The following is a 22,151-nucleotide window of genomic DNA, read 5'->3' as shown; positions in this document are numbered from 1 at the left end:
AATGATCCCTCTGTTTATGGGTTAACTCTTGTATTAAAACAAGCCAAAGGGGACTTACATATTTATACGACCTCTTATTTAAAGAAAACACATAAAAACAGAAATGAAACTATGAAGTCTTTATTTGAATGATCTTAGTTTTTGCCTAGAATAACTTTCCCAAGCCCAGAGTAGTTTAATCAATGAACATTTTATTCTCCTAATATTCCTGAGTTCTTCATCACCAATCATTTTGCTAAAATCAGTTTAAATTTTACTTCTCTTTTTAAAAGAACAGGGAACACTGTAAGGCCTGTGGTCCTTAAAAATCTTCATCTCCTGCCTCACCACTAGAGATATTCCATACAGGTCAACTGTTGCACTCAAGAAGAAAGTGATAGTTTAAATGTCAGCAACAGAAATGTTTAAAATAAAGGCTTTACTTTTAATAGCTTTTAATTGAGTTAAAGAAATGGGGAAAAAGATTTTAAATTTTATCAGCGTATTTTCCTTTCTCATCCTTCAACTTTATGTTTTTTAACCACATCAGCTTTTGACCTTATTTGTTCTGGGATTGTCATATTCAACAAATCAGTAATTTCATCCCAAATATTTTTGGTGCCACAGAAGCCCCTTCACTGTTTTTTTGACGCCTTTGCCTTCTAGCCTTTTCTGTTTGTTTTTGTGTTGTTTTTTTTTTCTAGTCAGCTTGATGCAAACACAGAGCAATCTGCCACTGCAGCTCAGCCAGACCGCACAAACGTCCTGCTCCCTTTCACAACACTGCCTGGAATTTAAGTGGCTGGAGAAGACGAGGAGGCATACTAAAAGGAAAAAAAAACTGTGCATTTCTCTATAGGCTACCCGCTGATATGCTGCAAAACCACATTTCAATGAATGCCCAGACACTCTAAACAGGGATGCTGAAGGATCCGTGTTACCCTTTCTTACTGAATTTCATACTCAGACAGCCATTTTGCAATGCACAGCCGATCCGTGAAATAAGGGGTTATTTCAATCTTCAATGGAAAAAGCCACAGAACGATTAAGCTGTTGTAAAATGCTGCTGTTAGCTGCACAGATGCATAACCTATCAAACGGCATCAAGTGCCTCTTGCCTAAATCTGTTCAAAATAAGAACTGGGATGTTGGTCGTCTTGGTGATATTAAATCCTGACAACCTCTGACTGATTATTCATGAGCTTAAATGATTTTTGCAGGCAATAATTCAAATGGGAAAACAGAGCTACCCTAGCTAGGTTTAAAAAATAATAATAAAATAAAACAGCAGAGCATCAACTGGTTTGAACGGATAAGGATCTCCAAGACAATAGATTTCCAGGGCAAGCTAAGTAGAAGTTATTCCATAGCTCATTATCCAAGTCATCTGGCCCTGACAGTAAAAGAAAACATTTAAGGAACATTTCAGAAGCTCATGTACCTGAGATGCCCTGAAAACTCGCTGCACAGGGGACTGATTCTGCCCCGTCCTCAGTACAAGGATGAAAGCATCTGAAAGGGGCACCAGACAAATCCTCAGAATTCGCAGCTCCTAGCCACAATTCTAAAGCAATCAGAAACTTACATAGGAAACCCGTACTCGCCGCCGATGTCCCAACCCACAGCACTGCATGAAGAGGAGAGCAGAATGCAATCAGCATGGGGCTTCACCAACCTTCAGTATGCCTCGTCTTCTCATTTGAGCCACTGTCCATCTCTTCCCTCCATCCAGTCCCAGGTAAGAGGAATGAGCAAATCAACATTTAGCTGCTGGTTCCTAGGTACATATGTATATTTAAGACAGATCCTGTTGTCACGCCAAAACTTTTTGGGTTTGGCCCCCTTTTTTCTCTCTGGGGAGGAGCCAATATCTTTTTCTCCTTCAGAGAGTTGTATACTTAGAGAATGTAGGAACAGTGTCATTTAGTCTCCTGTCATGACTATTGCTAATAGATAATCACAGCTGTCCAAATAATTGGAGCCCCTTGCCGACATGTTTACATTAACCGTTCTTAGGAGATCCTCAGCCATCAGAGAACCTTTGCCTTGCAGGGCACTCAAACAGCCTCATCTTTTCAAGGAAAGCCCGTCCCTGGTGCTGTCGATGTTCCTGCCTCAGCTACAGCTTCTGCTGCTGTTCCCCTAGCAGAACCCTTCTCGTGATACACAGCCTAGCAAGAGCATCCTTGATTCAATGTTACCTCTGAACCATACGGTGGGCATAGCTGATCAGCTATTTATCCCTCCCCCACCAGTCTGAAAAAATGACGGAGTCTAGACTTTAATTCACTCTGGATTCCTGGGACTATAGAACCACCCTCCAAATTGTCAGATGCTTTGTCTTGTGCTACGTGTTTCCCATGAATTGTGGGCAGGCTTGCTTCAGCGGCCTCAGTACCTGACTCACTCCCCCGCGGCAGCTGCAGTTTTTGCTCACTGCCAATCATTCCCATCTTGACTGAAAACAGATACAAACTGAAGCCTCACAAAGCAAATTATAGGAGAGCTCCAATTTAGTTACTTAGATAAGCTAGTACCCAGCTTTTAGATCTACTCATCTTTAGGATTCAATGACATGGAGAAAGGCACAAACCGAGAATCAAAAATGATATAAATTATTGATTAATCTATTAATCTAGAAGATTCAGACATGGGTAGAATAGTTATATTTTAAAAGGCATTGTTTATTTCAGGCCCACTTCATAGTGAGTATTGGTAGGGCCCTTGGGTACAGTCCTATAAGTTTCTATAACATCGACAATTCTCATGAGCAAATGATTCATATAATATGTCACAGTATTGAGCTAGATTTTCCCAGGGCCTAAGTCAACTCCCCAGGAATAGTAGGCATTTGGGGAGGCATATTAACTATTTCAAGTCAATGCCCTAGGCGCCTGAATAAGTTAGTGCCACAGCTTAACATTTTAGGTACTAGGCATAATAATAATAATAATAATAATAATAATAACAATAACAATAATAATAATAAAAATGAACTCCTTAACAACATTGCTCTATTTTTTCCTTAAAACCTATTAGATTTACTAATAGGATCACAAATTTAGATCTATAAGGGGTCTTATTCCAGCATTTTCATTTCACAGATGAGGAAACTGAGGCTCAGTCATTAAGGACCTCTTTGAAGGTCATACAAGTAGTAAGAAGCACAGCTGGGATTTGAACTCAGGTCCTCTGACTTTGTGTTATTTGACAGAACAGGCTCTTAGAGGGCAGCAGAGTATAGTGGCAAGAATGTAGGATCTAGTACCAAAGGACCAAGATTCAAATCCTAGCTTTGCGACCTTAGTCACTTATTTTCTTTCAACCTCAGTTTATTAATCTATAAAATGAGTGGGTTGGATTAGATGACCTTTATAATTCATTCTAGCTCATAATGTTTTTCATTTTTCACTAAGCCAATCTTCTCATTTTATGGAAGTGACAACAATCTCTGAGAGTTGAAGTTACCTGTCCAATGAAAGCCAGATGGTACAGTGGAAAAAAAACATAAGTTTTGGAGTCCGAGGACATGAGGTGAAATCTTGCCTCTAACATTTAATACCTCTGTGGCCTTGGATACCTTAGTATAAAATGAGGGGACTGGATTGGACGGTGTCAGACATCCCTTACAGCTCTACATCTATGATACTACAAGTACAGGCAATAGTGTGCATTGCTATCGGTACCACCCATGCAGCTTCCCTGTCAAGTCTTACTTCCATTGTAGTTTAATGGGGATCGTGGGTTTGTGGAGGCTTTCCTACTGGAGCACAAGTTTGGCAGGTTCCAAAGATGGAAAGGTTTCAGTGTCATTGGAGGCAATGGCAGACTCAGATGGTGCCTGCCTTCCAAAGGCCCACCTAACTAAACTGGATAAACTTTATGGGTTGGCCATCAGGTAATGAGCCTTTTCTTAGCCATAGCGGCTCATAAAAACCTAGAGTTTCCTAGAGTTAATCTCTACATTGGTGGGAACAGCACTGACACCAATGAAACGATGAATATTAATGTACTGAAATTCCAATATATTAATTCTTCTAAAAATAAAAATAATCAACAAGTGCATGGTATGTACAGTAATGTTTACCCATGTAGCATAACCTTTTATCGGTGTGTATATGTACACACATACGGAGATGTGTGTTCACACATATGCATATATACATGTGTATATACACATATACATATGCTAATGTGTGCCTTGTACATAAATGTGTATACTGTATATATATACAATGCACATATATGTCTACATATATTTACTTCCACATATACATGCAAGTATGCACCTATAAAATGTACATATACATACATATGTATACATATACACACACCCACATATATAATATGAATACATATAATATGATGTAGATAATGTAATGCGTGTTTCTATATATATGCATGTATACATGTACACACATATACATATACACACATATGTATGGCCGAACTTGTGATTTCATTGGTATAACTCTCAATGATGAAAATCCCTCTAATCATGCAGACGGACACTTGACATGCCAATTTATCTTAGTTGTTTTGGGGAACTTAGACGTTAAATGACTTGTCCAGGGTCATATGTGTCCAGGGCTAGGCTTGAACACAGGTTGGCTCGGAGGTTGGCTTTCTATTCAGTAAGCCATGTTGCCTTACTCCACTGTTTATCCATGCAGTCTCTATTTTAAAAATCTAAAATTGTAATTCTAGAATATTTTAATTCAACAAATATTTTTTATCACATGCAAGATACTGCTCAGGCACTAGAGTCACTAAGAAATATGGATGCTACAACATGAACATAGATGAGTAAGGATGAGGTAATTTGAAATGGGAGAGGGCATTCCATAGGAGATACGCCATGAGGATTGCTGTTACAATGAGTTACTATGAAAACAGGAAAGCCTTAATAAGGGGCAGAATTGTATTCTATGTCTGATAGCCCTAAGAATGGAGTCTAGGTCAATGCCTTCCCTTCTTACACTGAATTTGTGATCTATATCTATATCTATATCAATAGCCAACTCAAGCATTTATTGAGTACTTACTGTTTTGCAGGCATTATATTAAACATGGGAGAAACAAGAAAATCTTAAACAGTCTTTGCCCTCGAGGGAGTCAGACAACATGCAGACACCTATGTACAGACATGATATACAGAGGATAAGTTGGAGATAATCTCAGATGCAAGGTACTAACATCGCAGAAAGCTATGAAAGGTTTCTTGAAGAAGGTGGGATTTTCCCCAAGATATGAAGGAAGTCAGGGAAGCCACGAGTAAGAAAGAGGTAAGGAGGTTGAGAATTCCAGGTATGAAGGATAGCCAGTAAAATGCCCAGAGCTGGGAGATGGAATATCTTGTTCGAAGAATAGCAAAGGAGGCCAGTGTTACTGGATCCCAGAGTACATGGCAGCTGTTGGGGGAAAGAGGAAGTATAATGTGTAAGAAGATTGGAAAAGTTGGGGGGCAGGTTATATCTGATCCTGGAGGTGACAGGGTATCACTGCAGTTTATTGAATAAGGGAATAACACGGCCAGACCTGCACTTTTGGAAGATCATTTTGATGGTCGAGTGGAAGATGGAATGGTATTGCGGAGAGATTGAGGCATGGAATTCAGCAGCAGCTATTACAATAATTCAAGCATGGGGTAATGTGAGTCTGACACCAGCAGCGTCAGAGGAGAAAACAGAGATAGAAAGATAGATAGATAGATAGATAGATAGATAGATAGATAGATAGATAGATAGATAGATGGATAGATATGATGTTATGAAAGTAAAATCAGTAGACTTGGCAACTGATTGGATATGTGGGGAGGGGGGGAGTAGGGAGGTGAAGATGACACTTAAGATTTGAGCCTTGGTAACTGGAAGGGTGGTGGTGTTCTAGAGGGTCAAAGGGAAGTTCAGAAGAAGAGAAGGTTCAGGGAACAAGATATGAAATTCAGATTCAGACATATTGAGTTTATGTCTATGGGACATCTAGTTCTAGATAACTGAAAAGTCATTTGGAGTTGCAAGCATGGAGACAGAGAGCTAGGGCTGGAAAAGTTAATCAGAGAATCATCTACATAGAGACAATAATTGAATCCATGGTAGCTAATGACATCATCAAGTGAAATAGTATAGAGGGAGAAGAGAGCTTGAATGAAGATTCAATAAAGCAAATTGAGAAGGAGCAACCAGACAGGTAGGAGAATCAGGAGAAAGTCTCAAGGGGAAGAGAATGGGTGACTGACTGTCAAAGGCTTCAGAGAGATCAAGAAGTATGAAGGTTGAGAAAAGGTCATTAGATCTGACGAAAGATTATTGGTAACTTTGGAGAGAGCAGTTTCGTTGGGATGATGACTTCAGAAGCCAGATTGAAGGATTAAGAAGGGAGAGGAAAGGAAGTGGAGACATTGACTGCAGATAGCCCCAAAAGGGAGGAGAGATATATGACAATAGCTACTGGAGAGAGATGGATCATGTGAAGGTTTTTTGAGGGTAGGGGTGTGTGTGTGTGTGTGTGTGTGTGTGTGTGTGTGTGTGTGTGTGTGTGTGTGTGCGCGCGTGTGTGTGTGTGTCTGTGTGTCTGTGTGTGGACAGCAGAAAAGCAACCAGGATATAGAAGGAAACCCAAGTTTATTGAGACAGTAGGGACTATAAAATGGGCAATCTGTTGGAGAAGACAGGATAGAGTAGAATTACTTATGGGTCCATGGTGAGATTTACCTTGGCAAGGAGAAGGGCCGCCTCTTCAGGTGAAACAAGCATGAAGGACAAAATACTAGGGGAAGACATCTGAATGTTGAGAGATGAGGAGGAGGGGGATAGGGGAGTTCTCTTTGAATGCCCTCAATTTTATCAGTATGAGCCAAGGTTCTCAGCTGAGAGGGTGGGGAAAGGGGAAGACAGAGAAGGCTTAAGGAAGGATGAAGAAGTTTGGTAGGGCCACTGTGGTGAGCTGGGGTTGCAGCAAATCAATTAGGAAGGTATAAAAGGACTGTTCTCCCTCAGTGAGGATCCAGTTCCAATTATGTAAGGCAAACTTGTAGTGGATATGTGTGGTTTTGTGATTTTCTCCAGCTTTGTGTTAACGACTGCCTATTCACACGCTCCACTGGTGTCCCTGCCATGTCAAGAAATCGAGAGTACTGGATACTTTAGGGCCTAGAGAGAAGCAGAGACGGGAGTAGGGGAGAAGTGGAGAAATGGAAGGAGCATGCCAGGACAAGTGGAGAAATGGAAGGAGCATGCCAGGATAAACTTCATGTTAAAAACCTTGCCTTGGGTTTGGTTCCATATTCTCCCTCCAGAATTAGAAAACCCTCTGCTCCTAGGACCAAGACCTTGGGATGGTAGCAGTCAGACTAGCAGTCAAGTACGGGCCTTTACGGGCTAACCCAAACACTAACACAAACTATATTGTTCCTGTAGGAAAACACATTTCTCGTTCTAAACTCAAACTTACAAATGAATTTCTGGAACTTAAGCCATTCTGAAAACTGCAATAAGTTAGGCACTGCCTTTATAATGCAAACAATGATTTTAAATTATTATGGCTTGTAGAAAACTGGCTTCCCCAAACCCCTTTCTTTGTTAATGATTTCCTTAGGAACCAGACTTAGTGTCTAAATCATTATGCTATGGTCTCCTTCAGTACCCTGGAAAAGATCCAAGGATTATTGGGGGAGAGGGGTTATTATTAGATAGTGAAGAAGCATTCAAGAAGTAAAAAATCATATTTATTAGAAAACTAGAAGATAATTTCAAGTTATCATCAGGTTTCAATTTCTGTATAAAGGAAAAAAATCAGTCTGTACACTTATGATAGGAATTATATTCCTGGAAAATGAGATGCAAATCAGCATGATCTAAGTGAAATCTGATTTTTGTAGAAAAACTTTTTAATAAGAGACTATGATTCCAAGGACCTAACACTCATTTTTTTATAGACATAATCACAAATATTAATCAACTTCAATTGATATATACGCAAAAAGTCTAAAGCTTACTGAAGTGTATCCTAACCAATTAAATAAACCAATACAGTGATCAATTACACAAATTTCATTTACTTTAATTTCATTTATTTGCCAGTTCCCCGGAAACGAGGTTAGGCAGGGCATGGGGAGGTACTGGAAGGCTGGGAGGAAAGGGCCTAGCGAGCATCCTCTAGAAGAGAAACCTGATCCAAATAGACAAATATAAATAAATATCTACTGTTAATCACCCTCAGTAGGCCTCATATTTCTGGAATTAACACACAACAGTACAACATCTCCCAAATGCCAGTGGACTAAAATTTACTAACAGGATAATGAAATGGAAAATATATATACATATATGTGAGTGTGAGTGTGAGTGTGTGTGTGTGTGTGTGTGTATGTATGTATATATATATGTATATATATATGTATGTATGTATGTATATATATATATTTTTTGGTGAGGCAATTGGGGTCACACAGCTAGTGAATATTATGTGTTTGAGACCAAATTTGGACTCAGGTCCTCCTACCTCCAGGGTCAGTGCTCTATGAAATGGAAAAATAATTGTAATATAAGCAAGAATAGAAAAATGTCACAAGGGTGAGATTCCCCCAAAGCTATAGCAGCTTGAAAGAAAGATCACATTTTTTTTTAATTGAAGTGAAGAGAAGGAAATAAAATGTAGGAAAAGCTAGAGAGGCAGCCTGATGAAAGTTGGAAGGAATGTCCTAGATATGCAACCGTCAGTGTATGGATATGACACTCAGCAGAGAAGGGACTTGAAACCACATCCTTAGACCTCAAATTGAGGTATTTGAAAAACATCTGAGTTTCAGAGAGATCAGGGTTAGAGATATGAATTTTGGGGTTTCAAAATAATCCCATAGCTACCAATGGCATCAGCCTGGGTTGTTTCCAACATCCTGGCTACCATCCTATAGGCAGCTGGCAAAAGAATTAACTGGGTTAATTAGCTGACTGAGGTTTGATTGTTGATGGTGGGTATGGGACACTGGAGATCGGAAACATGTAAAGAAGTTTCTCCAGGGATCTGGACTGTTTTAACACCCCAGGTTCTAACTGAGCACTGAATCTTTTTGGCTTTTATTAGCATTCATAGAGTACTTTTAAGTTCTGCAAAGCCCTTTACTGTATCTCATTTTTTCCCTCACAACTGCTATTATTATCATTCCTATCTTACAGATGAGTAAAGTGAGGCAGACAGAGAAGTTAAATGACTTGCCCAGAGTCACACTGCTAGTATGTGCCTGAGGTTGGATTTGAACTCAGATATTCTTGATTCCAGTTCCAGTGTTCTATCCATTGGGCTAGTCTAAATTTAGAAGTATATGAGAAGAGCCAATTGCTTTTACCCACCAGTTAATAACATTTATGGGGCATATATTTATATGCAATGCAGGTATTTAGTTGTGAAGGGGCTAAAGAGGTAAAATATAGCCCCTCCTTGAAGAGCTTCACAAAGTACACTAGGTACTTCAATGCGTAGAGTACTGGGGTTAGGGAGATCTGAATTCAACTAAATATGTGACCTAGGGCAAGTCACATAACCTCTGTGCCTCAGTTTTCTCATCTATAAAATGGGGATAATGATACATGTCTACCTGTGAGGGTTGTGGTGATAACTTACATATGTAAAGCACTTAACAAATCTTCAAGTGCTATATATTTATTGTTGCATATACTTAGTAAAAATTGTTGAATTAATGAGTTTCAATGGTTTAAATCAAGAGGGCTCCTTAGGAAAATATCCTATAGATCCCTGATTTCTAGGAACATTTGCTGCCTCCAAGCACTTGCTCTAATACTTCAGAAATTCTCCCTTACCCCTTAATCTTCATCCATACTCAAAACTAGGAGAGAAATCACATGTAACAAGACCCACCAATAAGAAGTAACTGGCCAATGAGAAACAAAAAAAAAACAACAGCTGTTTGTCAATGCTAAGCTGCATTAAAAATTAAAACCCTCTATTAGTGCCTAATGATAGTTGAGAGATAAAGCCAGAAAAGTCACTTTTGGAAATCACACACACAAGAGAATGTCCTACTAGGTAGTATTTCTATCAGAATCTCAGCCCTAGAGCTGGAAGGGCCCCCAATAACCATCTGGTCCAATGCCCTCATTTTTCAGATGAGAAATCTGAGGAGTAATGAGATGACGTGGCTTGTCCAAAGTCAAGCAGCTAATCGGTGTCAGAAGCAGGATCTGAAGCCAGCTTCTCTGACTCGGAGCGGATCCTTTTCCCATTGTAACCATGCAGCATTTTATCTGAACAAAGTCCTCTCACCTGCTTCAGTTAACGTGATGTTCCCCACAGCCCTAGGCCATAGAAAGGGAAAGCATGATTTATTACTACCATCTCAGATGGCAAAACTGGACAATTTGTAAATAGGTCCTTTCTGGCTAATCTAATCTTTCTGTATAATAGAGCAAGGGGCCCAGTGGCTCAGAGGAAGCAAATCTCTCTGTACTTTGACAGGGCTTTATATTAAATTCCATATAACATACTGATTCAGAAATTGAGAAAATATATTTTAGAATAAATCTTTCAATGAACTGCATTCAGAGTCTTTCACAGTAAGGTTTTCTAAGCTTGCAATGTAGCTGGGAAGGGTGTGTGTCATAGATACCATTATGGTTAGGGAACTGGACTTAACAGTAAGAAAGCCTGGATTCAAATCATACCTCAGACTCTATCTGTATGATTCTGAGTAGGTAAACTGAGGTCCCTATATCCCCTATGGGCCTCAGTTTCCTCATTTCTAAAATGAAGGGGCTGGACTTGATGAATTCTAAGATCTCTTCCAGTTCTTATTATATGATCCTATGTATGAGTTCAGACTGGCTTAATGAGAGGAGTCCTTGGACTTTTCAACTGCCTTAGAAGGTGGTTGCGTTTCCAATGGCATAGCGCGAGTGATAGGTATATGGCAGAATTATGGGGTGCTAATTCACAGGTGTAGCAGCTGACTAATTAGAATGGGGCTGGAAAGAGGCTGGATCAGGTTGCTAATTTAAGCTGAAAATGAGTCAGGGAGTCAATATGGGACAGATCTCAGTATTCCTCATCGAATCAGGCAAGTTAAGCAAATTGTAGTCACAGATGTCCAATCCTGCCTTGGCTGAATCGACAGAATGAACTAGAGGAAAGGAGAGAAGCTGAGAGGATTAATGAGGCAGGGGCTTGCCAAAGATCACCCAGAACTCTCAGGAGCCTAGGCTGTGCCAGTGGAACTTTCCTGTGAATTGCCCTCCTTTTATTAGGCCTAGGAGGGAGCAGCCTACCCTTACAGCATCCTCAAAACGTAAGTGCCAGCCCGCACCCTTTCATCAGCTTTCTTCTATGAATCCTTTGAGTCAGTCAAGAGAGTAACTGCTATGTACGTACTTAGTGTTCTCTGCGGAGGCGAATAAAATGACTTCCCATAAGTCTGTCACGCCTTTCCTGTCTAATTTATCTCCCTGGAACAGGGTCAGAGGATTAAAAAGCGGGTATTGGTTCAGGACCTTAATGGCATGTACCTTTCACTGAGTTTGTTGTTTTTAGCTTAAGAGAGAGACAATCTGGCATTTGCATTAATATCAGACGTCCTTCACAATCCCCTGGCACGATATTTTTTCTTAAATTTTAAGAGAAGTTTATTAATGCTTATTATGTTTATATGACAGTCATTCTTGGATACATTGCTTCCCACCAATTCAATCCAACAAGTTATCAAGCCTACTACTTGTCAGGCACTGTGCAGGAGACCAGGGATACAAAAACAGAAACAAAAATTATCCCTGACTTCAAGAGACTTATATTTTATTCTATCGCCCTTTTCCCTTTCTCCTTTCCCTTCTACCTCCCACAAATGAACCCTATCCTATAAAAACAGTTAAGCAAAACCTGCCCAACACAGGCATTGTTCGATTGCCCTAAATTCAGGCAGGACCAGGTGAACTTGGTCATAAAAAGCTGTATTCAGAAACAAATAGAATTGATAGGTACAAGGAACATGGCAATATGGAAGATGGAGAATAATTTGTTCTATGTAATGATAGCTACAAATCACAATGGAGAACCATCAGGACAGTAGTCAGCAATGAGGTGCTTTTTGTAAAAATGGAAAACCGACAAGGAAACACACCAAGAGAAATAAATCACCAAAGAAAATTAATTATGGCCATTTTACTTAGTATACCTTGGACCCTTGTCTAGGTCCAGGCTCCTTAACTCAAGAGTGACATGGAGATTTCGGAAAGACTTCAGAAAAGACAAAGATAATTAAATAATTGAGCAATAACATGAAGAAGAAAAGCTAAATAAATTATTGGACCTAGAAAGGAGAATGGCAAGCTTTAGTACAGCTATAGATAGTCTATAGGATACAGTCTTATGGGAAAATAATAAGGAAAGTCAGGTTTCTACAATAAGGAAGTTCCAGAGAGTAATATCCTAGAAAGGGTTAATATCTATGGAATTTGTGGTATCCCTTAAAACAATTTAGCCTCACTTGGTTAGGCTAGTTTAGGAGTGGGGCAACAGGGAAGCAAAGAAATATTAACCAATTCGCTTCCTTGTTAGTTTCATTCAATTCAATTAAACAAAATGTGTTTTTTTCCCACAGAAAACGAGAGCCCAAGGCCACCTAGCACAACCCATACATGAACAGGGATTCCCTCTACAACCTCCTTGCCTCCAACTTTATGAGGAAATCAAATCTCTTTTCACATTGAACTCCACATCTCTTCCACTCCAGAACTTAAAGTCTCCTATGTTTTTACTCATTCTCTTATTTACTTCAGTTTTGAGGAAGAAGTGACTCTTTTCTTAGCTCTGGTTACCCCCTTCCCCCAAATCTTTTCTTGTCCCATCTGGAAAGGCACTCTTTTGAGAATTCCCTGCCTCTTAACTCAGCTTCAGTATTTCCCAATGGACTAGTGCCTTTCCACACCTTACAAACATGGTGAGATCTCCTCATTCTTAATTTAAAAAAAAAAAAAGCTTTATGTGACCATATCATTCCTCAACATATTATCCTCCCTTTTATGGCCAAACTTCTAGAAAGAATCATTACGCTTACTACCTTTGCTTTTTTCATCCCCCTTGCAACACGGCTTCCAACTCCACAACTAGCTTGAAACTGCTCTCTCAAGGGTTTTCCAAGGATCTCTTACTTGTTAAATTCTTTTCTCAGCTCTCCATCTTTCTCCTTGGTCTACCCACAGCTTTTTCCAGTGTTGACCACTCTCTTCCTGGGTATTCTTTTTCCCCTGGCTCCTGGGATGTTGCTCTCTCTAAATTCTCCTTCTCTATGTCAGATCACTTCTTTTCAATCTCCTCTGTAGTTCATCATACATCTTCCACTCTTCTGGTGTAGAATGTGAGCTCTTGGAAGCTCAGGACCAGGTTCTTGCCATTGTACCCCAGCATTTAGCACCATGCCTGGTATATAATAAGAGCTTAACAAATGTTTGCTGTTGACTGACTATAGGAATCCCCCAAAAGTTCCCTTCCGGGCCCTCTTCTATTATTTTTTAGTGACCTCATCTGCTTCCATAGGCTCCATTACTTGCTCTATGTAGATGATTTCTAAACCTACATATCCATTGTAAGACTGCTTCTGAACATCAGTGCCATATTGCCACCTGCTGATTAGCTTCATGGTAGTCCACAGGATCTCAGATATAGAGCTGAAAGGGGTCTCAAAGGCTATCTTGTCCAACTCTCTTATTTTACAGATGATCAGACAAGCTGAGACACTTGCCCAAGGTTACACGGTATGTAAATGGAAGAACTGAGATTTGAACTTAGGTTTTGTGATTCCAGGTTTGGCACTCTTCACTCCAACAACCAAAGTCAACATATTCAAAAATGGAGCTCATTACATCTCCCTCCCCTAAACTTCCCTATTTCTATTGAAGCGCTACCATTGCACCAGTTGCCCAGGTCCACATTAGACAGATCCTTAGCTCTTCACGCTCCCTTACCAGCTCTACCCAGTCAGTTGCCAAGTCTTCCTGACTCAACCTCTACAACATCTCTCACATCCATTCCCCCAATTAAGTCCCTTCTTATCAATAAAGACAAATGATTACTCTTTGAACTAGCATATCCCCACACACCTGCCCCATGCCAATGAACCCTCAGTTTCCTGATCTCAAATATAAGAATAATATTTCTCTCTGAAATGTGAACCCATAGTTGAGTGATGATTTTCATGAACTTGGATCCAGACTACTCTGGTTGGATTCCACTATGCAAAGCAATATTGTAGAGCTTGTATATACAAAGATGAGAAGTGGCCCAGACCCTGCCTTTATGAAGTATACAGTATGAGGGGAAGAGGGGGAAGAGTGAGGCAGAAGGGGAGAGAGGGGGAGAGAGAAAGAGACAGACAGAGACAGAGAGAAAGAGAGAGAGAAAGAGAGGTGGGGGGAACGGAAGGAGAGAAGAAGGAAGGGAGAGAGAGAAAGGGGAAGAGAAGACAAATAGGCAGTATAGTATGCACCTAGGAAAGGTCACCTGAGTGGTATGGGAATCAAAGAACACTTCCAGGAGGAGGAAGCCCCAGAGTTTAGTCTTTAAAGAAGAAAATGATTGGGGCAGCTAGGTGGCACAGTGGATAGAGAGCACTGTGCTCCTGAAGTCAGGAGGACTTGAGTTCAAATTCGGTCTCAGGCCAGATACTTAACACTTACTAGCTGTGTGACCCTGGGTAAGTCACTTAATCCCAAATGCACTGTAAAAAAGAAGAAAAAAAAAGATCTCAACAAAGAGACATTAAGAGAACATTATTCCAGACATTGGGGATGATGTGCTCAAATGCATGAAGGTAGGTGGGAGAGAGAACAAGATTGGGGAATGGCTACTAGTCCAAGTTACATGAAACAGTGAGTACATGAAGAATACTGTGGAGACATTTTCTTTTTTTAAAAATTTATTTTATTTTTAATTTATGGAATAAAACAAGCATTTCTATAACAGTATAATTTAAAAAAAGATTGTACATGAAACTGCACATCTGTTATGTACAATTTGTATTCCTTTTAAATATATAATAAAGTTATCATGTAAATTTATTTTTCCCCTCCCTCATATTTTCAAACATCCAATGTGCTGAATTAGTTTGCTTGACTAAGCTTGTCTGTGATAAGGCAGGGCTTCTAATTGTGAGGGAGAGGGTGAGTTGGTAGCTAGTGATAGAGATGTAAAAAAAAAAAAGAAATATAATACTTATTAACTCATCATTCATTAAACTATTAAGACCATTAATCAACTATTAACTAATTAATAACAAATAGTAAAATATTTTTAAAATACAGAAGAAAGAAGTTTAGAAGGATACACAAACAAGGCAAAACTGTCATTATTGCGTTAAATTTAATATTACACTTTGAAAAAACTATGTAACTGAACTTCATAATTTCATAAACAATTTTTTTATTCTTTATTACTTGAATTGTTAATGTTCATTAGCGATTAAGTTTACATTAAGAAAAAACTTTTTTTTTAAAGGGGACTATTGTGAAATTAGGCTGGAAAGTTTGGTTGGTGCCAGAGTATGAAGAGTTTTGAATGCCAAAATAGTTTTCATCGAATTCAATGGGCAATGAGGGAGGGGCTCCAAAAATTTTATACAATACTATGATTTGCATACTCTGATAACCCTGTGGAAGATGCTCTGGAAAAATGGTAGAGACCAGGGGTAGGGAGAACTGCTAATAAGCCATTATAATAGAATAGTAAGAGATAAAGGCCTAATCTAGAACAATGGTAGTCGAACACGAAGATGGAAAGGAAGGGGCAGATGTCAGAGATATTCGGAGGTAGAACAGCAACTGATACAGGGAGTCACAGGTGTCCTTGAAGTTTTGAAGTTGAGTAAGTGAGAGGAGGAGGAGGATGCTATCAATAGAAACTCTGAGAAGGGACAGGTAGGTATTGAGGGAAAGAGGAGAAGTTCAATCTTCCCCACATGGCATTTAAGAAATAGAATTCTACTGCCTAGTGTAGTAGAGCTCCCTGGGATGGCCCCTATATGCCAAATAAATCTCCAATATACTGGAAATCATCATCATCATCATTATCATCATCATCATCATCATCATCAATTTCACTTAAATTTATATAAAATGCATAATATGTAGCCATAGTAGAGTGGATAGAGCTGGCTTGAGGCCAAGAAGACCTGGGTTTAGGTCCTGCCTTTGATATATACTGGCTTCATGACAAAATCATTTCTCTCATATTCTAAGAAACTATCTAAGACTATAAACTGGAGAGAAGGTACAGGCCTGCACTGGTAGAGGGAACTTCCTCATATGGGAGTTCCCAATATCAGGGAAATCATGGTCTACTGCCTATCCTTATTACAGTTAGAAAGAACTTTCACATAACATTGTCATCTGATCCTTACAGCAACTCCTTGGGGTAGCTAGATACAAGTATTATTATTCCCATATTGCTGATAAGGAAACTGAGTCTCATTATAGAGAAGCTATAATTTTTCTCCATTTACATAGATAGTAAGTGGCAGAGCTAAGGTTTCAATGACGGTCTTCTGAGCCTAATTCTAGTAATCTTTCCCTCATATCAAGAATACTTGTGGAAGAAAACAAGTAGAATACAGTATTTGATAGATCTCCCTTGACTGGTTTCATAGAAAAGTATTCTTATCTTTAAATCAGGGAAAAGGAAGGCTTCATGACAAGTGGAAAACAGTGAGAAATTTTTGTTCAGTCATTTTCAGTCACGTCCAACTCTTCATGATCCCATTTGGGGTTTTCTTGTCAAAGATACTGGAATGGTTTGCCATTTCCTTCTGCAGCTCATTTTAAAGATGAGGAAATTGAGTCAAATAAGGTTAAGTGCCTTGCTCAGACAAAGTGTCTGAGGCTGGATTTGAACTCAGGACTTCCTGACTCCAAGCCCAGTACTCTATCCACTGTTGCATTGGGTGAGGAATATACTACTTCAAAAGAGTAGACCCTTCCCATTATTCATTCTTCCTTATCAGTTCATAACAGTTAGCTATTATATTATGAAATGAAGAAAGTTTCCTAGGTCTAAGGCACTGGACTATGAGTTCCCTTTCTGAGATCCAGCTAATTCCTCACTGCTATCAATAATTTTCTCTATGGTATATCTCAGATTCCTCTAGATTGGTGGCATCAAACTCAAATAGAAATAGGGGCCACTAAATCATCCATAAGGATCCCTGAAGGCCACATACTGCCTTAATTTTAAAATATGATTTTGCCTATATTTGATTGTATTTGGGGGAAGGGGTTAGGCAGTGGGGTTAAGTGACTTGCCCAGGGTCACACAGCTAGTAAGTGTTACGTGTCTGAGGCCAGATTTGAAAGTCAGGTCCTCCTGAATCCAAGGCCGGTAACCTATCCACTACACCACCCAGCTGCCCCCTTTTGATTGTATTTTTACTTATTTTGTTCAATATTTCCTAAGTACATTATCATCTGATTTGGGCCACACTTGGGAGTGCTGTGGGCTCTACGAGGCAGGTTTGATGCTGCTGCTCTAAAGTCTTCCTCTAACTTAATTGGCCTTCTCCTGAATTCCAAGAGCCAGGCTTAAACACAAGCCCTTTTATTTCTATTTTTCCTACATGGACTATTAGGCAAAACACCAGTGTCTATAACCAAAGTCCTAGAACATTCCAGGAAAGGTACAAGATAGAAGGAATCAGAGACCATGTCTGAACATTCCCAAGGGAGCATACCCAAAAGTTTGCCTTTGAGTCACACTCCATCTCTCGGGGAAACTGGGGCAAATGGTTACCGCCATCTTTCCTTCTCTTCATCCCTATTCAGAGTATAATCAGGGGAGAGGATTTTAGGTGATCCCTTATAATTTACTTTAAGAGTATTGTTCTTTACTGAGGGCAGAAGCACAAAGGATAAGGAGGGGAGTTTTTAAAAAAAATTGGATTCTTGCATGTGAAGAGAACCATAAAACTGTCAACGACATCATTAAAAAATCTGAACGGTTCCCCGAAGCCATAGTTCAACTGTTTCCCATCAATAGCGGAGGTGGGCAAGGGTATCTGCGGTCACTGCAAAATGAGATCAGAGTAGCTCCTTGGGATTCCCAGACTCCTGGTCAGCCGGCACTGAATGCTTTTTGATCTCACCTTCCCAGAGCCACCCTAAATGCTCTCTCCTTGTCTCCATCCAAACCTGAGAACCCAGACTGATGGCTAATAACAATAGGAATATTACTGTCTGAAAGCTTTCCAGCATAGTCACTTTGACGAGAAGGCAGGCACAGAGTGCAAAGAAGTGAATGAGGCACTTATCAACAAACAAGTAAATAATGAGCTAGCAGTGTGATCTCTTGACATAAAGTGACATTAGGTCATTCTAATCCCCACTTACCTTCTTCCCATCTTCTTCTGGTTCCCCCCTTCCCTTCCCTCCAGTGGAAATCTTCTCTGGAAGAATGAGAATATTCTTATTATGAGAATATTCATTAGCAGCCTGCATTCCTGTTCTCTAGTTGAAATGGAGGCAACAGCCCTTTCAGTCAGGTTGACCTGCTCCTTCTACATGAATACGAATCACCGGAGTGACCATCACTGTGACTCTTCTGCCAGCACTTCTCTCTGGGGGCACTTCAGACCATAACAGGTGCTAGATGAATGGCTGCTTATGACAATGAAACAGTGAGGTGGTCAGTGTTCAGGAAGGGAGGAAATTTTCCTTTATAAGGATTCCAGGGAACCCTTCCCACATCCTTAAAATAATCCACATTCAATAGAAAGAGTGCTGGGTTCCTTGAGCAAATCACGTAACTTTTCTAGGTCACAGTTTCCTCGTCTGCCAAATGAGGGGCTTGGTCTACAGCAGGGTTGGAGAACCTGCGGCCCCAAGGCCATGTGTGGCCCTATAGGTCCTCAAGTGCGGTCCTTTGACTGAGTCTAAGTTTTACAGAACATAAACGTGGACTCAGTCAAAAGGCCTCACCGGAGGACCTAGAAGGCCACAAGTTCCCCACCCCTGGTCTAGGGAGATTCTTTCTAGCCCAAAATCTATGATCCTGAGGGAGTCAATCTGGAAGGACAGGAGAATCAAGATGGCTGTCATAAATAAGAAGAAGGTTCTCTTCAGAAAACTGAGAATCAGATCATGAAACTAAAACTCCCAGATAAGGTGACAAAGTAGAGTTTAGCTGTTGTGGTTATCCTGGGGGACGCTTGGGATCGCATTCCTTTTGAATGTATATAGTTACAGTAGTTTTCTAATATGCAACCATTCTAGATACGCACAAGCTCACGTGTATTCTTGAGAATCCCCTACATATCTGGGCAACTGATTTAATCTATCTCATTATTTTTATTTGATTTGATTTGATCTATTTTGTTCTTATTGCAGATTTTAGATTTTAAATTATGCCTGTTAATGGATTTCATCATTCTTGAGAAAGTCATTCCTGAGAAATTTTGAATTCTTATTAAGGATTTCTGGGAAACCAGAGCTTTTAGGAAATATGTGAATTATTCTCAGGAAGGAAATCCATCATCTTATTATTTTTTTGTTTTAGGCAATTGGGATTAAGTGACTTGCCCAGGGTCACACAGTTAGTAAGTGTCAAGAAATCCACCATCTTTTTGTTGAATAGTTTCTTTCCCTCTTTTCACTGGTTAACAACAGGTCCCCTTTGATAACAGGGCAGATTGTTAGTTAAGGCCACTTCCCTGGAGACAATCAAGCACTGACTGGGAGGAGGGGAGAGTTTTGTCACTGGTTTAAAGTTTTTAAGTAGCAGGGGACTATAATTAAATGCGATAACATTTGTAAAGCACTTAGCACAGCACCTGGCACATAGTAGGTGCTTAATAAATGCTTGTTTCCATCCTCCCACAATAGAGTTCCCTCATTCTCCTCTTCCCCATACAACCCCAGCAAACAGAAGAGAGGTGGATCTTATTCCGTATATACACCATGGGAAAAGGGAATGAAATAAACACTTAAATAGTGCCTACTGTGTGCCAGGCACCGTGTTAAGCACCATTAAAAATATCTCATTTGATCTTCACTACAATCCTGCAAGGTAGGTGCTATTATTATATTCATTTTACAATTGAGGAAACTGAGGCAAACAGGGTTAAGTGACTTGCAGTCACACAGTTAGTAAGTGTCTGAGGCTGGATTTGAACTCAGATCTTCCCCACTCTAATCCCAACATTCTACCTACTGCACGACCTAGCTTCCTCTATCTCATAGGGTCACAGATTTCACCATTTTACCACCATCTCATAGGATCACAGGTTTCAAGCTAGAGTCCAATCCTGGTATTTTAGGGAATGAGGAAAATGATGATGAGAGGGGTCAAGTGGCTTTTCCAAAGTCGTATAGCTAGTAATTATCTGATGAAGGATTTGAACTCAGGTCTTCCTAATTCTAACACTCTACCCACTGTACCACCTATGGCTATCATGAAATCTGTCTTCCTCTTCTAGAGTCATCCAATCATAAGTGAAACATATGAGATGTTTGTTTACAAAATAAATGCTGCAGCAAGGTACTAGGACTTGAGTACATTTAAGACATTGAGCTCTGGATTCCTAACAAAACGAAACAAAACACCTATACAATTACAGAATGAAAAAGGAAAATTACATGTGACAAAGACCTCAGAGATTTGTAATTAGCTACAAGCTCAATGTGAACCAGCAGTATGACCCAGGAACTACATAACATTGTTTTGATCTTAAGCACCACCAGCTGAAGTGTAATGTTTAGATGAAGGAAGGTGACAGTCTGGCTGTGCTCTGCTGGGGTGACACCACAGCTGGAGTACTGTGTTCCATTATTTCAGGCGCTGTGTTAATAAGCTGGAGCCCATGCAGGGATAAGTGACCAGATTGGTAGTAAGGGAACTGGGACCCAAGGTATTTGAGGATATATTAAAGGCATAAGTATGAAAGTTCTCTGAAGAATTTTGGAATTGCATGACATGGGAGACAGTGGCACAGGACCGCCCAGCATGGCAGGCCCGCGTGAAAGAAGGTGCTGTTCTCTGTAAGTAAAGCAGAATTGAAGTAGCTCAAAAGAAACAGGACATGGTGCAGTTAGAGAATCCACCCCAAATGTTAACATGGGCTATTAGTGCCCGACCTGTGGTAGAGCATGCCAAGCTCGTATCGGTCTGATCAGCCATAGTCGGACACACTATAACTTGACTCAATAGTGATGCCATTTCAGTCCTCTTTGAGAACAAAGGACAGCAACCAGCCAACCAACCAAGAAATGAAAGACCTACGGAGACCACACTAGCCACCATAAAGTATTGGAAAGACTGCTATGTGTAATTTGGAGTTGTTTTGCTTGGCCCTAGATAACAGAATGAACTCCAATTAGTGTATACAGCAGAGGAGAAGCCATTGGCTCACATCTCTCTAACAATTAGAGCCTGTCCAAAGTAAAATGGCCTGTTTCAGGAACTAGTGAGCTCCCCAGCACTGGAGATTTTCCTTAGGCGGCCACTTCTCATAGCTGCTCTAGAGAGGTTCACATTCATTTTGACGGCCTCTCAGGCTCTTTCCATTTATGCGAATCCATTATGACCATATGACAGACGTCTTCTTAATTCTTTCACATTTTAAATAAAATATTGTTTATGTTGTGATATTCTCTCTTCATAATCTACTTTTTAAAAAATTCTTAGACCTAATATTCCTATCTGGTTTATTGCAATAGCCTAGTCAGCATCCTTGGCTCAATGTGTCTTCCTACCCAATCTTGCATAGGTCTGTCCATGTCACCCATTCTTCCCACACCAATCAATCGATTCCATAGACTCTTTACTGCCTCTAGGCTCAAAGAGACATCACTCTGCCATTCAGAGTTCTTCATTACCCACCCTATCCCATCCTTCCAGTCCTCTAACACACTGGCCTCTTCCACACTGGCCTGGTTACTGTTCTTCACATATAATGCTTTAATTCCCATCTCTCTGCCTTGGCACTGACATGGAATGCTACATGCCTAGAAAGTTTTCCCTCATCCTCACCTCTTATGATCCCTGGATTCCATCAAGATTCAGCCCTAATATTATCTTCTATGGAAAGCTTTTCTAGGTCCCTTAATTGCTTGCATCTTTCCCTCTAAGGTTACCTTCTATCTCCTCTGTATGTAATGTGTATATCTCTATGTACACATTATCTGTCGAAT

At 40.0% G+C, this 22,151-nt stretch overlaps 1 protein-coding gene across 4 annotated transcripts in view; it reads right to left on the bottom strand.

Moving 5' to 3' along the window:
• CACNB2 (calcium voltage-gated channel auxiliary subunit beta 2) overlaps positions 1-22,151 on the bottom strand; it is a 395,023-nt gene that overhangs the window by 263,157 nt on the left and 109,715 nt on the right. The window contains exon 1 of one of the 4 annotated variants that reach the window (XM_020966898.2): positions 1,565-2,237. The exons of the other annotated variants lie outside the window; for them this stretch is intronic. Within the exon in view, the coding sequence (XP_020822557.1) occupies positions 1,565-1,612 (48 nt within the window). The 5' untranslated portion in view covers positions 1,613-2,237. Of the gene's footprint in view, positions 1-1,564; positions 2,238-22,151 lie in introns of those variants that run through there. 4 annotated transcript variants of the gene reach the window in all.

Source organism: Phascolarctos cinereus, unplaced genomic scaffold (genome assembly GCF_003287225.1).
Source record: "Phascolarctos cinereus isolate Bilbo 61053 unplaced genomic scaffold, phaCin_HiC Scaffold_1;HRSCAF=81, whole genome shotgun sequence".
Lineage (NCBI taxonomy): Eukaryota > Metazoa > Chordata > Mammalia > Diprotodontia > Phascolarctidae > Phascolarctos > Phascolarctos cinereus.
Note: the sequence above shows the minus strand (reverse complement) of the source record. Positions and strands in the feature narration are given on the sequence as shown.